The sequence below is a fragment of the Drosophila erecta genome, unplaced genomic scaffold (genome assembly GCF_003286155.1).
Source record: "Drosophila erecta strain 14021-0224.00,06,07 unplaced genomic scaffold, DereRS2 tig00000000-arrow-pilon, whole genome shotgun sequence".
Taxonomy (NCBI): domain Eukaryota; kingdom Metazoa; phylum Arthropoda; class Insecta; order Diptera; family Drosophilidae; genus Drosophila; species Drosophila erecta.
This window is the reverse complement of record NW_020825194.1, coordinates 6,681,875-6,699,778: the sequence shown is the minus strand read 5'-3', so window position 1 is coordinate 6,699,778 and position 17,904 is coordinate 6,681,875. Positions and strand designations below refer to the sequence as shown.

At 40.3% G+C, this 17,904-nt stretch overlaps 1 protein-coding gene across 11 annotated transcripts in view; it reads right to left on the bottom strand.

Moving 5' to 3' along the window:
- The window catches only part of LOC6554291 (very low-density lipoprotein receptor), a 32,025-nt gene extending 14,827 nt beyond the window's left edge, over nucleotides 1-17,198 (bottom strand). For 6 of the 11 annotated variants that reach the window (XR_003407618.1, XR_003407619.1, XM_026976150.1 and 3 more), the window contains exons 1-3: nucleotides 16,933-17,198; nucleotides 15,724-16,306; nucleotides 8,268-8,408 (exon numbers count right to left, since the gene is read on the bottom strand). Coding sequence is in view for 9 of the 11 variants with exons in the window: in XM_026976150.1 (XP_026831951.1) it covers nucleotides 8,268-8,408; nucleotides 15,724-16,294 (712 nt within the window). In the remaining 2 variants the exon portion in view is untranslated. Of the gene's footprint in view, nucleotides 1-4,261; nucleotides 4,488-5,890; nucleotides 6,043-8,267; nucleotides 8,409-15,723; nucleotides 16,307-16,932 lie in introns of those variants that run through there. The other 5 variants (XM_026976156.1, XM_026976154.1, XM_026976153.1 and 2 more) reach the window with 2 other exon arrangements.
- Between the last annotated feature and the right edge of the window lie 706 nt (nucleotides 17,199-17,904).

Sequence of the window (17,904 nt, the reverse complement as noted above, 5' to 3'; positions counted from 1 at the left end):
CTGCAAGGGTAAACGTTTGAAATCAATTTTACATAACTGCTGGAGATAATGGCTGCGATAGAATATTCCCCCATTCCCATAAATATATCTATGCATATACATAAATGTATCTAAACATTTATGCAGAGCAGGGCTTTCAAACTTTTAATGCTCGAATGGTTAAGTGTGTCAAAAATAAATGTGATTTTTATGTTCCTGCGGCTTCCGATTCAGCTTTTGTTTTATGCTTTAGTGGAAATAGTTTTCTGCCATTTTATGCATACTTTATTTTATGACTTTGCTCGTTTAGATGTTACTTTCAAAGGGCCAAAGGATATTCCTATTATTTCAGGATGCTTTGGTGCTAGGAAAACAATTTGTGTGGCTGGCTGAGTGATGGTAATGCAATTAGGAGATAAAAGGATTGCTGATCAAGTTAGGCTTGGCTTGTTAACCAATTGACAGGCGAATGTGATGCATGCTACTGCTTGAAGAAGTTATCTGTTTCTTAAACTTGGAATATCATTTTACATGATTAGCTTATTTCTGTGCAAAAATATTAAACATTTTAAATGTTTACTGCTTGTGTCTGGCATTTCCTCTACTTTGCACCTTTTGTGAGCTTCTGCCAGAGTGCAGACAATTTGGCGCTTAATACAAGCGAATTCCTCTGAATGACATCTGCATTTGGTTTGACATGACTTTAAGGGGATCCCTGGCTGCTCCGCTGGGTGAAGTTTTCCCCCACTCGCCCGGGATTCGCTTGCCATAAACTTAAGCGCAACTTTTGTGGCAGTACAAACTCCGGCACAAGCTGTAGTAGTCCCCATTTAGCCCCAAACCGAAAGCCCCGCCCAATGTGGAAGCCAAAACCCAGGGGACTCAGACATACAGCCGCCGCAGTGCGAAAAATGCGCATCACGTTTTGCGTTTTGCGTTTGGGGATCGGGGATCGGGGAAAACTGCGAAACTGGGAAACTGCGAGACTGGGAAATGGAAACAGTGAGCTGGAATGGCGAAAACGTTCTGGGGCGTATTTACCTAGACAGCGGCATTTAGCGCCAAAAAAGAACATTAAAATGGGTTTGGATGGGGGATTAGTTTCCCGGGGTCTGGTTGGCTTATAGTCTGGTTTCGGTTTGATTTAGTCTGGGCTTAATGAGCTAACGCATCAACGGGGGTCAAAGGGAATGATTGAATATTTGTTATCAAATTCTTGTCTGGCGTAGTGTTAATTTAAGTGCCTTTCTGATTTTTGTACAAGTCTTTCATGCTAAATGTATACATCTCAATGATTTATTTATGAAACCACAAATATTCTGTCATCGCCAGAGTATTACACACGGAATTAAGGACATTATTCTGAGCTAATGCACAAATAGACATTTCGCACGAGCAATTTGTTTTGCTTTGTTACACGGTGAGAAAATGGATAACAGATAAAAAATAAAGAAAATAAATCGTAGGTTATTTTATGCTTTCTACATGTTTTCCCTTGCTTTTATGCAAATTGTCGCTGGTGATCTTTGGCCAAAAGTTTGTTGGCTTATGTACATATATCAAACTAAATGTGTGCATTTTTTGTTCCTGTGCCTAAAAGCACTTTTCGCAGCTGCTTTGCCACTTGCCACCCAGATGCAAACTTCATTATTTACAGTCTGCCGCGTCGCGACATCGTGGGGCAATGGGTATGGGATATTCGGGGTGTTACAAGTGGGCGGGAAAGTGTGGTGTTATTGCCAGACAGGCTCTTAATTCCCCTTAGCATGGGCGTACGCGGCCATCCGATACCCCCGATGCCCCCGATACTGCAGATTGTGCAATTCATTTAAGGTCCTTTCGCCGAGAGGTGAAAATCTGACGATACGACGTGCGATAATGAATGGCACACCTGGCGGCGAATTTGAATGCACGCCAATATTTATGACACTCCCGTGCAACACTTTGGCATCGGGACGAGGGACGAGGGACGAGGGGGCTATCACAAATTGAGGTTCCCAACTGGCGACAACAAAAGTGACAAAGTCAGTCGACTTAGGCCAAAGCAAATACATCGAAACTTTCCATACAGACACCGAGAACTAACCTCGACAAAGTTTGCTAACAATGCAGGTCCTTCGCCTGCTCCTCTTCCAGGACAACAGTCCCCAAGCTCATTTACGGGCCGAAAGCTTAGTGCTAGAAAAGTTGCCTTGTACTTGGGAAGTGTCCACGGGAAATGGGGGAAAAGTTTTTTGCGGTCATTCATCGATTTGGCGCATTAAAAGTTTTCTGGTATTTGCCGTTTTCCAATATCCTTTCCAGCTGCCTTTTTGTGCAAAAATATATTTTGCATGAATTAAGTTGGCTAAGCTTAAGCACTTTTCAAATCTAATATGCACGTTCATAGAAAAACAAAGCCGCACAGACAGAAATATAACATGAAATTACTTTTATTGATTCCTGGTTTCCTTGGCAAGGAGATGTCCTAATGAAGTTTGTCTGTCTGGCAGAGCATAAATTGAATTGTCCGATTCATTTAAACGGCGGAAGGCAAGCGAAAAGAAAAAATATACGAGAAATGCGAAAGTGAATTTCACTTTTCCCCAAAACTCCACCGGACCCTCATCTCTCACTGTCCATTCTCCGCCTGTCTCGTCTCAATAAATAAATGAAAAATTTGTGCCACAGTTAGGGGGATTTTCCTTTTTCACTGTTTACAATTGTTTTCCCCATCCGGTTTTTTATTTATTTATTTTCGGCCGTTGTTTAGAGAAGTATCTGCTTCCGCACACAGCGGGTTGTGTCGTAAAAAAAGGCTCGCCGCTCGTTGTTTATGGCACCTTTTTCCACTTTATTGAAGTTGTACTTCGCCTCAAGTATTTCAATAAAAAACAGAAAAAAAAGCAGTCAAATGGGGCAGCTAAGGGTTTGCTTTTGGTCTGGTCTACATGAGACACTGTCGGCATCATAAATCATTCGCAGAACAGAGGCTGCGAGTCGCTCTAATGAGGCAAAGTTTATGTTACACTTGGTTTGGCAATTGTTGAACAATTTTGGACCGAGCAATCGCACTTTAAATGTCTTTCCCATTTATATGTTAAGTAAACTTGTTCCAGGAAGCGACACAAACAAATTGATTCGCGGAATGCAAAAAAAGAATAGATTGCGCTGTGAAGTATTCGAAACGTAATTCCCATTTCTGTGAATTCCTGGCCAACTTAGGATCCAGCCAATTCGATGGATTGCTGCGCTTAAAAATGTGCGGAATACATAATTTATGGCTTTCGGAAAGGCACACGGATTGGGGGCAAGGAACAAGGCCAAGGATATGTGAGTGAACTTATCTAAGCACCGCACTCGGCGCACACAAAATACACATATACGAGTTCAGCTCCTGCTTCGTCACATTATTTTCTTCGATTTTTTCCCTGGCTGGCTGGCAGGCTTATCAGCTGTCTCCTCTTTTCAAATGTGCTGCATGAATATTTATGCTCCCGATATCGAGCACTAGCATGCCCATGACCAATATGTGTGGCATCCACACCACATGCTATAAAAGCTGCTTAAAAGTCGGGAAGCGTTTTACGGCGTCTGTCGTCTTTTGTCTCTCGCTGTTTACGCGGCGTATGGGTAATGCGGTGTATGTGGGCAACACGGCGTATGAGCAACGCCAAGGGAAAGCGGCACTTTGCGCTCCTCCAATGTCTTAGATCAGCTCTGTTGTTAATGGCCATGCACAGTTTAGTTATTTATTTACTTACGGCCTGCTAAGACATTTTTTTGTCATTTTTTGTCATCTCCGTGGAATTGTCATCGATTTTCGCCCACCCACTGTGCCACGCCCATGCATAAGGGATAACACCCACTCAACGATTACGGCGCACGGACAATAACAGTAAATTGAAACTCACTTGAAGCGCTTAATGGGTACTGGCCCTGATAGCGATAAACTTGCACCGAGCATTTCCCGATTGGGTTTCATTCATTCAGCTTCATTGGGAATTTACATTATTAAGATAATGGACAAGTGGAATAATGTCAGCCTTAAGATATACTTGAATAGTGGAGGCTTATTGGCTTTCCCCTTGCCTCTGCATCCTACATTAATAATATTTTTACACAAAGGCATAGGAAGTGTTTAAGGAGATATATTGTAGTGAGATTGCCCTTTGTTCGTTATAGATCGGCATTAAAAAGTATATGAAAGAACTAGCAGTAAGGGAAAACCAGCGCATTCTGAATGATAATCTGATTTGCGGGAATTATCGTTCCACAACCATAACAGACTTTCCCATCATACCCATTACGTCGAGTCTGGAGGCGTGGTGCGGCACTAATCCGGCGATGAGCAGCAGGAAGGAGGCGCCCAGGATGTGGCGTATTGGTCCCATGTTGGTTCTTTGGAGGCTCTACTGTACACTGCACGGCAGTGTGATAATGTTCTTGCCTAAGTGCTCCGCTGAATTATTAAATTAAATTACTGTTTATTCGGGTTTGTCGTCGCGCGAATGTTTGCACTGGGCTCTCTGTTGCGAACGTGTAATCATAATTATTTTAAATGGCAGTCAAGTGGTCTGCCAGCAAAAATGGCAACCGGAAACATCATCATAGCATCAGAATGGCCAACAGCAGTGGCAGTAACTCAAAAGCAAGCAACTGTATTCCGCTCACGAATAATATGCTTATTTTATTTATTCGGCGAAAATGTCATTTTAATTGGTTTCATATTCAACGAAGTCACTAAAGTTTTTCCTCTCAGTCGTGGCCACTAAACTTATGTACTTTTTTCTATCGAAGTAGTTGCTTTTAAATATTTGTAAATATTGTGTGCAATTCCACTGGTTAATTTGGTTTGGTTAACTATTTAATGGATTGCGGTTGTTTCGCGTGTTTTAGCTATTTTAATTATTTTTTTTATTTTTTGTTACATTTTAAAGATGAATAGTTAAATTTGATCAAAGTGTGCAACATTTTGAACTTCATATACATGTATTTTCACCTGGCAAAGTTATTAATTGTGTTTTATGTTGCCCCTTTTGTTTTTGTCAGTATTCACAGTTTTTCCACGCATTTAACGCCATGATTAAGCCACTTTTTTGTCTACTTGTCAAATTTTTGTTGAATTTTTATTAATGTGTTTGCGCTTTCAGAAATTCACATAATCCTCGCGTATAACAATTTTTTTAAGGAAAATGAATTATGCCGAGTTGAGTGTTTGTATTCAATAGCAATGTCGTCCTTTGATATGCCGATAAAAATTATGACACTCGCAAGCTCTCACACAACTGGGAATTTGAAATATAAATTAATAAGGTTTAAAACCAATCATAACAGATTAAAGTGCGCTTGATGTGTGAAGATTAATTGTGATTAAGCTGGACTGCAATTCAAGATGCTTCTTCAGTTGAAAGGGCGTGCATTCGGGTTCGGTGTCAAGTTCATGCAATGCAATGCAAAACAAATCTTGACTGAACCTCAACAGAATTGTGCCAGACCATGAAGAGCGTTTGTAAGAGATGCGCCCAAAAAGAGAGGTCCAAGTACAAATGTAATAAAAAGTGGCGCGCAGAAGCGTGAAAAAAAACACAAAAAACGGAAAAGGAAACACACACACACAGAGAGAGTTATCCTGCGGAAAAGCTTGCGTTTTGGAGGAAAAGCTGCTGTTGCTTTGAGCGCTGCTGCCTTTTGATGTTGCCGCCAAAGAGACGCCAGCAAACTGTTTTCAATCTGTCTGCTGCCGTTTGTCGGCACAATTTGGCCTTGCCATTGATTTTTGCTGGCCGACAACTGCTGTTTATTTAAATTTATTTAAGTAAATTTGTTTAAATATCTAATTTGCTAAAAGTATGCCTTTGCAAATCACTATGAACTTGACGAATTGTGCACACTATATTTAAAATCCCTCCCGACTTGTCCTTTACGGAACTGTTTTTATTTTGCCGCCTCGGAGTCCTGAAATCTCAGTTATCCTGGCCGCAGAGCACACACGTCCGTTTCTTTGCAGAGCTCGAAGCAAACTGAATTGTGTTTCGTCCTCGTCGGATGCTGAACAGATGTAGTGGCATCCAGTATTTCGCAGACTCCGCGGCAGAAGCTTGTACACGGACTGATAAGAGTCCCGGCCAAAGCTTTCACTCAGAAATAACTCGGAAATGAGTGAGTTTAGGACTCGCAGGCATTTTCCGTATAATCCAAATGAATCTAAAATCTATATTCATGTGCGCAATTCTATTGAAATTTGTCAAAACAAGAAAACCCAGTGACCCTATGCCACTAATAAATAATCTCAAGTCTTTCTAACGACGCCTATATTTCGACGCCTAAGTTCACTGATAAGGTTCGTCTACTGTATTCTCCTCGATTATAAGCTACAGATCCGTCTGAACTGCATTTGCATAGAACTTATTACAAGTTTTGGGTCAAGTTTAATCTGGATTTCCTTGTTGTGGGCTACGCATTATTTGTGGGTACCCGACTGTGCGGTTGATTAAAAGCTTAACGTCTTTTAATTGAACTGATTTTTTTTTAAGGTTATAAAATAAATACCTAAAAACCGATCGTTTGGAAATATTTATTATAAGCAAAAATTGTGGGAAATACCTTCAATTACAAATGTACAAGCACACTTTTTCCTGTGTACTAGCATTTTATTAGGAAAAATTATACTTGAATTGACAAGTAACTTGACAAATTCAGCTTATCAGAATATTTGTACAATATTTACATATTTGTGTTGGTGATAAACACTTTGTGCCCACATGACTTATTGAATACTTAAAGCAATCAAGTTGCAGTAAGCTTTTCATTCTTTGAGTGATTACATCCATTGGGCTTGAGGATTTGGGAGCTGGTTCAGTTTATCACCCAAAGCTGATGCAATGGCTTAGTTAAATTACACTTGACTTGAGTGCAGTGCCTCCAATTAGACTCAACTCGAATGGAACTGCAACTGGAACTGGGTTGTTGGTAATTTACCAGGCGTGTGCTCGACATAAGACCCTCTATACTATATATAATTGCGGCTCAGCTGGTTGCTGTGCTTACAGCCTACTAAGCCCCAAACCCAAGTCCGTGCCCAATATTTACGGCTGGCAGTGTTTGAGCACTGCTGCCCGAAAGTAGGCAATGTTAAATTTTTTGGGAAGCCCCAGGCCAAACGAAACCAACCAACCGTGGATTGAAACAGACTGGTCTGCTAACCAAACTTAAATTAAATGTAGAGTGGCTAATAAAAAAAGAGAAAAAAAAAAAAACACAGCACACACACGCAGAGTGTAAAAATTAAATGAAAATAAACTCGGGGAGCCACGGGGATTTGGGAATTTCTAGTCCTGCCTACATGACACTAAATAAACAGCCAGTTGTTACTTACTCAACAGCGAAGCCAAACAAATGGCCAACATACAAAAGCCCAAAAGCACAAAAACACCAAAACACCAAAACCAATACTAGGGCAAACAGCACACGCAGAGCGAAGTAAATGGTTAGTTCTGTGACATTTCTAAATTGAAAAACTACAAATGACTGACAACAGATTAGAGCGAGAGCGCACGTAGTTCGCAGGCAACAGCTGGGTTTTCAGGACCAGGACCTCCGTCCATCCTTTAAATCCCAATCCCAATAGCAAACCCAATTGCGGAGCCAGCGCTTGACTTTGTAGTTACTCCGTGTCCAGTTCTCGGCCATGGCCACACACATATAGGCAAGTAAATAAGACGAAAAAGCAACAGCAGGGCAAAACTTCCTTTCCTTTTGAAACGGCTCCAGCAGCAAAAGATACAGAAAAATTGGACAAAAAAAAAAAATCGGGCTGCAAATACATTTTGCGGCTTTGGCTGTTGATTTCTTTCAAGTGCGTGGTTCTGTGCAACCTTTCGAGTGTATTTGTGTATTTGTATAAGACAACAGCTGAATTGAAGGCCTAATCAGAGCCGGAAAGATCAAAATTGTATGGAATGGAAATCGAGAATGGCAAGGGCAGCAGAGCTCTATAGAATTTTGGGTGATTTATTTGCACGAATGCAGGAAGCGCCATGATGAACTCGACCCCGTGCTCGTAACAAAAAAACCGAAGCTCAACTGAAATGTACAGGTTATTTCAGAAATGCCAGTGATATTGATTCACACACTCAAAGAAATGCTATTTATGCAGAGATACCCAACATACTTTTGGCACAATTGAAAGCCAGTCAGTGCTTAAACGCTAATTTGCGAATTTAACAAACCCATTTGGCCTTAAATCAGCGTAAATCAGCGTAATTTATTCCCACATTCTAATGGGATTTTTCCCGCTGTGCACTCACCTGTGAACTTGCACTCCTCCAGCCGCTCATCGCTGTGGTCCGGGCAATCCGAGAAGCCATCGCACATGAACCGTATGGGGATACATTCGCCGGTGGAGCACTGGAACTGCTTCTCATCGCAGTAGTTGGTCAGACCGAGCGCTGGAAAATCAAATGCATATTAATTAATTAAGTTGAAATCCTCGGGTTAGCCGCAGACTATAATTAAACGGAAATGGGAGACGGCGGCGACCGCGGTTGGAGTTGGCACATCCCAATGGGAGGGTCTAATAAAATTCATAACTAAAATTTAAGTTGAAAACTTTGGCTCGTTAAGCACACACTGAGGAAGTGAGATAGCGATGGTCTGGCGCGAAAGGGACGGGAAAAGGCGTTTGTTGACAAGCCTTAAAACCCTTTTAATGAAAGCCGAGACTTGACAATAAACAAAAACTTGTAAATAATGAAATCCAGCCGAAGGGCGAGGCTTACACATGTCTATGTATATGAATGTGGCCAAGTGGGTGTTTCTGCGGTCTTGTCTTCTTGTGGCAGACCGCAAAAGGATCCCAAATCCAAAGGCAGAAAGTTTTTGGGGGGAAATTAATAAGCGAGAATTTGATGGCAGCTAGTTGGAAAGTTTCGGATGCGATGGCTTCATCAATCGTTTTACGGGCCACTTGACATTTTACTCGGCCGCCCTAATCTGTCTTTCATTTTCTGTCTTTGGACCGATTAGCATATGCACGTATATGTATCTGCATAGCAAATATTCTAAGGCCAACAGACTTTGGTTAATGTGACGCCATTATGCCAAAGTGTCTCGTGGTGTGCGTGTGTGTGTGAGGCGGTCTATCCGCGTAGCATTTACCGTTTAATTGCGCGCATTTAACACAAATTGACAATTGCTTAGGCACCGTCAAAATCACGCACGAGCTCACCCAAAAAGTCACGCACACTCACAGGAGCTCCTAAGAGTGGACCCACATTGTAGGCAACGGACTTAGGATTCAGTTCGATTATATTCTGTAGATACAACTTAAAGTGTAAGACATATTATAAGGTATTCCCGATACAATACAATAGCTTAGGTTTTTCCCCTTTCCCAGAATTATCCATGACATTCTGTCTGCTGGCACTTAACAGAATGTTAAGCTGGGCAACTGGTCGTATGAGTTATTTTTGTGGTATTTAAGTTGAAGGCTTTTTGATATGCACTTTTTCGTTGAAATGTGAAGATATACAACCACTTTGGCATAGAACTTGCAGCCTAGCTAACATTGGTCCACTCCTTTTGAAGCACACGCATTTAATTACGAAATCAGACCTGTCATGCATTGCCCTTGGCACGCACACATGTCCAGGAGGACAGCACACACACACACACACTCGAACTCAGACACGCATTTGACGAGTGTGTTAGTGGTTCATTACCATGGGAACATCAAGACATGCTGGCTTCAAATTCCAACTTCCATCGCCTCAAATTTTTCCGCTGATTGTATTTTTAACTCTTGCTTTAAACTTGCGAATGCATTTTGCATTTTCCTTATGCAAGCATGTGTATTTGTTTGCCAAAAAATAAATTCATTTCATTTCATTTTCTTCATTCATTCATTCATTTTCTTGCTGCCTTTAGATGCAGCTTTTCATTCTTTTGCTGGATAGAAATTTTGTATTAGTGCCCGTAAATTATTAAAAATGTGCGCACACATTTTGAATTTATGAAAAGAGTTTTGTTTGCTCCTGTCGTACGTGTTTGTGTGTGTGTGTGTATGTGTGTGTGTAGGGTTGCACTTGTTTGGTGCTCAGAAATAGCAATTGCTTTTGTAGACAAATCTGTATGTAAATGTGCAATGCAATTTGCATTTTAAGTGAGTCGTTTAGTAGCTTAATTGAAATAAATATTAAAAGAGAATGCCCCATCCAATTCATTTGACAGAGCTTGGATTATAAACCAAAAAGGAATTTATACAGCTCCTTTTTTGCAAGCTATTTATTTCGCGCTTCCAGAAATGCATTTTATAGCTGGTAATTGGTAAATGGACACTCACAAATTATTTTCTCTAATTCATCCTCATCGTATTCAACTGTGCGGCAAGTTTATTTATATTCACAAAGGTAAGTAAGCGGAAGTAAGTGATGCATTTGAATCGATTGTCTTAATAACTAAAGTTTTGTTTATGCTGAAGGTAGTTTTAATTAACGACTTTTGCTTGTGAAATTTCACGCTTTAAAAATTGTAAATACTCAAGCAAATCGGAGTAAAACATTGAGTATCAGTTTCTAGAAAAGTTACACCCAACACGATTTTCTTTGATATTCACTTCGATGTGTTGCAGAGAGCCTTATCATTTTCCTTTCCAGGCATTTATTTCCAGGGCATTTCACCCAATTCTCACAGCCACCTATTTAATACAAATTAAATCAGTGGGGCAATAATTTGCGGAATGCTCCACAAAGAGTGCAAACATGGAGCAGCTGCCTCGTGTGTAATAGCCGCCAATTTGATTGACAGAATCACGAATGTCCGTCCAACGCGAAGGCAACTGGCCAATTAAATGCTTAATGCGAAGTTCATTGAACAGTTTTATTTTACTTGGAGCAGGAATCAATCAGCAAAGAAAATACTGATCAAGAGTATATTTCACATGAAAATCTCGCACCATTAATTCAATGACAGCAAAGGGCATGACAGGAGGGCTGTCTTGGTTAGCCAAGAGGGCGAAATAATAAACAGAAATCAGCGCAAAAGTCAATCAGAGTTCAAATCAATATAAATGTTTTATTAATGGCCCAAAAGGTTGTCGGCGATTGTGCCTAAGCCCCTTCCCCCTGATCTTATTACGCCTGCAAACCTATTAATAGTCAGTGATTAATCACTGAGTCGACCATGGTCAACTACACCGCAATAACAGCATGGCATTACGCAAATTAACCGACTTGTATCCGTTAAGATAAAATATGTAGCCAGCCAATTTTGATAGCGAGCACTTTGCACCTAAACAGCAGTTCAAAGTGATAGCATTGTGTTACGACTGGGTTCAAAGATTTTAATCATTATTTTGTTGGCTGTTTATTTTTTACTGACTAGTTGCAAGCCTTTTGAGGACCTTTGATGGGCTACCAAATGGGTTGGCAAAATAAACAGCCAATAATTGTGCAAGTCTAGTAAAAGTAAGTTCTTATTGTGTCGTGCCTACTTAATTGTGTCTTAAAACTTTGTTTGCTTAAGTTCATGTAGTTAATCTTTAATCCTACTATTTTAGGCTCAGTACCAAGGGTAGTAAGGGTCTGCTACTTAATTAGGTGCTAACAAAAGCATTAGACCTATTATCTGTTAAGTTCATGGCTTGCCTGTATAATACTTTATATTATTTTTCCAAACAATTCGCGCATTTTAATTGTAATGTTTTTTATTATTACTGTATTGCATTTCAACCTAATGGTTGTAATGTTTGTACCCTTGAGTTTAATACGTATTCGATTTTTAGTCACGACTTAGATAAGCTAGTTATCTGGCTATCTGTAAGCGAATCCCAGACACTTAAGATAAGACAAATAACATTCTTTAAAAAAAAACTAAACAGCACTATCTGTATATATATACTATATATACTATCTATACTATCAAACTATAAAATATACGAGTACTACGGTTTTCCAAATGCCTTATCAATACAACGTAATGTTTTGCTATCAATCGTTTTTATAGTTTTTCTTGCAGAAATACTTACTCATAAATTGAATTCAAAAGAAAGCGGAAGAATAATAAATTTTTATTTTAATCGAGTCATAGCTACGTAGCTAGTTTCAATTTTTAATTTTTAGTCTAGCAGGAGATGCATAAAATAGTTTAGATGAGTCAGAATAGCAATTAACATAGATTGCAGTTGCTTTGTTTTTATATCATAAGCTATTATCTCATAATTATAATAATTTCGTGTGACTTTTTCCACTGCTGTGAAGATAACATATGCGCTGATAAAAATGGTTACCTTTGGCACAACGATAAAGAATAATCAACAAATAATTGTATAATCATGTGAGCGCTTTGGATACCTTACAGTACAGTTTGCACTCGCTGAAGGGGATCGTCAACTCTGAACTTAGAAAAATGGCTCTCGAACGTTGAAAAAAACATAAGAGAAACTATTGAAACTGCTCTTAAATGTTGGCAAGAGATGTAAACTCGTTCGATATGCTTCAGTACGAGTGTCTTGTTATTGTAGCTGCTCAGTTTTTGTTTAATGGGAAAAAAGGTGGCCTGATCGCTAACGTCATTGACGACCAAAACAGCCGAACAACATTATTAACAACAATAACAATTACTCACACATTTGTTGGCCAAGCGTCGAAAAAGCTATTAAGATGACTCAGTTCTATCTGCTAATAATGAATGATGTTCGTTCGGAATTTCGCCAACGTCATCATCTGTTTATTGTGAGATATAGCGCCGGGTAGTGCATTTCTAATGAATTCCACTGATTTTCTAAGGAACACACATACGTAGTATACATTGTGGGATTTTTTTGAACAGCCCAGCTAATGCTAGCCAACAAATCACGCCACCTTTTTGCCTTGCAATTGAATTCGGCGCGACAACGCTGCGTATGCGTAATATTGCCCGAAATTGAATGTCCGAAAATAGAAAACCAATTAGGGAAGAGAAATTCGCTGGGCTGTGTGGGAAAATAGATGGCTAACGAAGGTCTGAGCCTCGCACTTCGTTGGCAGAGCTCATTAGGCCAGCATTGAGATATAGTTAAGACCGTCGGATTGTGTTTTGCATGCATCGCTTATGAAATTTGTCACTCGAGCACGAACAATTGCAGTGCATTTATTTGGCTTCCATTGGTGTTGGAAACCAGTTTTCAGCAAAAGCACAAAAGAAAATCTTTTTTTTTGTTGTTTTCGTGCGCCATAATTATACATAATGGCAAATGTTTTTGTAATTAAGGCAGACGGGCTGTAATGCAACCGACTCCAGTTAAGGGACTAAGTTTGTATCAGGGACAGTTGGTTGCAGAGAGCACGTGCAAATTCCAGGCGTAATTAGCCAAGTTAATTATAAATGTCCCGACCAAGTTGGGACTGGACGAGGCGTTTTTTTCTTTTTTTTGCCTCGCCATCGTCGCCTGCAAACTTGTTTAAATTCGATTTTGAAATAAATCAGCTCGGCCAGGAAGTCGATGCCTTGGAAACTTACGTTGTCGCAGTTTAAAAGCAGTCATTAAAGCTGTCAAGGACGTGCCCAGAAACTTGCTGCCAAATGAGAGTTGTCAATTTTGTCCTGCCGAGTAGTTTGCAATGATTTCGTTTCGGCTTACTCCAAGTTTAGTTGGACGGAAATTACTGTCATGCCATGACCTATAAATCGGATTAAGACCTGTCTCTCGATTTATTTGGCACCTGAGTTATTGGTTTATATTAAAACTGTCACAAGTACAGCGGAAATGCATTTAGTCACAGGAGTGTCTAGTCCTCGGCCAGAAACCATTTAAAAGCACTAAAATCCATTTGACATAGATTGATGGCAAGCTATCTTATGATGCAACGGCTTATAATTCGCTAGTCCCACTTTCAATCATCTGCTTTTAACCTTAAAGCTATGGCTATTATCATGACCCAGCGTTTATAGTTTTGTTTTTACCTTTGACATTCGTTGGCATAAGCTCGAAGCGTTTTTACCCTCCGCTTTTAGCCGAGTTGAAGGTCTCATTAATGATTAAAAACAAACTTGCTTGGAGTCCAAATATTTGTGATTCCCCTACTGCGAACATATGAAAAGCCCTTTCTTATTCATTCATCATATCGAATTTAAAAATGTTGACGTACACCATGATTCACAATGGTAAGTACTTTGATATGCCCTGTGAACTAATTAAGTTCCATTGAATTAGTTTGCTACAATGTGCTTACAATTTGATCAAAAACTTAGTTATTCAGCTATAAATAAATTAAGTACTTGCCTATTCATTATCATTTACAAAAAGTCGCATTCAAAATACTAGAACTGAATAAAAATTACTGCGTAGGTCAATCTTCTGTTTATGTGTTTTGATTATATAGATTTATAAGTCAAAGCTTTAAAATGCTACCATTTTATTTTGCGTGAGTAATAATCAAAATTAATATCAAGATCAGCGTGGTAACAACAAATGCTTATACAAAAATAAGTCGAGAAATATCCAGTGCCACGTGCTGGGATCGTTTTGAAAAAAATAAATAAAAAAACGTGGACCAATGTGCAAGGCCAAGAAACTCCAAGAATCGGGCACTTGTTGCTCTTTTTGTTCTCTTCTTTCATCGCTTACCACTCGGTTTCTATCCACTTCTCTCTTTCTCGGCATTTTCTCTGTGCATTTCACGAGAGCACCGGAGTTTAAGTCTTCAAGTGGCGCTCCATTCGCTTCATGTAGCGAAGCCGGCCGGTACAAAAAATAAGCATAAAACGGAATAATTACAAGGGGAAGCAGAACCAGCAAAGAGTGTACACTGGAAGAAAATTCCTAAATTCGAAATTCTACTTTTTATTTTTATTTATATGCCAGATGTCGCACGCCAAGCAGTATGCAACCATTTATTTTTTCCCTTTTATCTTTTGAGTGTTTTTTCCCCCAACTTTGGTGGAACTTTGATTCCAGTGTTCGCAGAGGCGAGTAAGAAGAGGAAAGTAAAAGGTTTATGCCGACAAAAAAGAGCACGGAGCAGGGGTAGGGGGGAGAATGGGGAAGAGCTCTGGAGTTTGGAAATCGTATGACGTTGTGGAATGCTGAGACATGGAAATGGAAGTGGAGTTTACTGGCATTGCCAGACGCTTTGGCTTTCGGCTGGCAACAAATATCACATAAATAAAACTTGAGCCGCGTCAGTCGGAGTCGGAGCCTTAGCGAAAATCGGAGTCGGGCTGGAAACTGGGCATGCATACGTATGGAGCCGTGGCTGGTGGCATGATCGCCAGAAATCCGAGAGGCGGCGGCACCAACTAAACACCGCCTCCCCTTACACTCGGAGAAATCGAAGAAGATGCAATTGAGTCGAACCGTGATTAGGAACTAAGATTGATTATAAACGCCAAATCTAGGTGTTTTCCACCTTTCATTTAGGTTGAAAATCGCTTTTCTAATGGATTTCAATGAGACCGTCATTAGAAATACGAGCTTGCTGTTACAAATATGAATTTTCCTATGATATAATGGAGGTTTTTACGCTGGTTGTTAAAATATCAACATAAGTATTAGTTTCTTTAGGGCTTCATTACATTTATATCTTGTTCAGTTTTGTTTTACTCAAAAATGCACGAAATTTAATGTTAAATGAGAAATGTTAATTTTTTAACAAAATACTTATGTACCTATGTATATGAGTCATTTATAGGTAATTTTTTATAGAAGCGTGACTAATCGACTTATCGCTAAAAAAAGCTCCGTTCAATAATAATGATTAGGAATAAATCAACTGGCTTGAAACTTACATATATCCAAAGGAGTGCCGATTTTGCCCGACACATTCAGGAACTTTAAGGGATTTCCGTTCAGCACCGAGTTGATGGAGCTGCCAAAGTGGCCCATTCCGATTCCGTTTCCTATTCCCATGCCAGATCCTGTCCCAGGACTAATGCTGTTGGCTGCCGCAGGAGCCAAGTGCTTCAGCTGATCGAGGGTGGGCACCAGAGTACTGGCTTTCAGACGCTCCAGCAGCGCCGATCCGGTCAGATTTTGCATTATCTCGCTGGCAGTGGGCGTGGCAGCGCTGACATGGGCGGCATTTATCGCCGCCGCATTGCAGAACTTGCTGATGCCCAGAATGCAGGTGATGCAGAGCAGGTGGAACGTTGAGATGAAGCTGAAGCTGATCAGCTGCTGCACTTTGCTGTGGTAATGTGTGCTGGCGCTGTAGAAGAAGCCACTTGTTTTGGACGGTTCTCTACAGCCACTGCTGCTGCTGCTGCTGTTGCTGTTGCTGTTGCCACTTTCATTTGTAGGTAACTCCGACTGGGTGTTTTGACAATAATCCGTGAGTTGCAGCATGCAGGCTTTGGCCATCTTTTGCAGCTGCTAGAATATATACGGTAGAAATTGCACTTTAGGCTCAGTGGGTCACACACGCTTTTCACTCTGGTTCGATTTGCCAACTTATTTATATACAACGTCCATTAAATAATTAGTTTAGGCGAATGAATACACGCAACGTTTGCCAAAAAAAAGTTCACAAAAGTGAGAGAATGAATCGAATGTATTGGGAAGAGAGTGCGAGACGCAGGTACGATAAACGTGCTTAAAAAGCCACGACGGAAAGAAGAAACATCATACGATGTGGCGAAAAAACAGCATAAGAGCAAAGAAAACACGGAATACACACAAAAAAAATGCAAGCTAAGGGCGACGACTTTGGTCTAAGCAAGGGTTAGGCCCTCAAGCTGTCCCTGTCATTTATTGTATGCCCATCTCCTTCCAATGTTTATTTGAATATATCCGCTATCAGCGGTGTAATAAGTGATAAGCCAGGTAAGTGTGGTAAGTCATGCGGAGCGACTACCCATTGACACCATTATTTCAGTTGGGAATGGTTTTCCAAATCTTTTATTTACTTTAATTTAAGGCAAAACACATGTGAGACTGAAATTTATGCTGTTTTTTCACATGACATATTGACGTAACGTTCGGCCAAAATAGATTCATACATTATTTTTTTCAATTAACACTTATTTCCGCTCGACAAATGAGATGAGCTGGCCTTAAAGCCCCGGCTTGAACTTTTTTTATTTGCTTTGAACTTTTGTTTTCCGAAACTTTTTTCGCATTCCGAATTGCTCCGCTTAAGTAAAGTTATATCCAAAGCATGGGGCGGACGAGCGATAAGCGACCAGCGACGACCTATCTACTTGCACTTCGAGTACAAACTGCTCTTATCGGCGTCGAAGTCGGCGGACCAATAGCACAGATTTAGCAACTTCGACAGTGCTCGTATTTCGTTCGGCTCCGAACCGAAGATCGCCGCCACGCGTACCATATCACCTGTCGAGAGAGAAGAGAGCGAACGTCATCATCGGGGGAGCGCTCGAAGCATCGATCTCCCAACACTCTTAGCGCAACCATAACCCAGCTGACATTGAAACAACGTTAACGTTAACGCTAGCAGATGGTTCTCTCTTCGGCCGCTCTCTTAGCACGTGTAATCAGTTTTGGAGGTGTGTTCCACTATTTGACGTTTCGGCATCCAATTAGTGAGGTAGCAATTTCTAAAATTACAGCTCTAAATTGTTTGTTTGCCCGGGTCAATCAGTCAAGGCTTCGATTGAAACAAGTAATGTGGTTTGTAGCGTAGACACACGTGGATCAATACTGGCCAATAAGTATTTGAGCATTTACTTAAGCGCACCTGTGCCTCTGAATTCCAATTCATATTATACTTTCCATTTGAATAACAAAGTTGCTCGAGAAAACGAAGGGCTTTTAGTCTGGATAGCCTGGGTATCATCAAAGCTTTGATGAATTATTCCTCTTTGGTACACTTCCAGGCGGGGTACAGATATATATGTGCATTTATAATAGATGAAACCTGAAGATGAAACAAAATGTTGCAAAATCAGCAAATAGCTGGCAACCGTAGGAATTATTTACCACCCACATTAAGGAATAAAACCAAAGTAAAA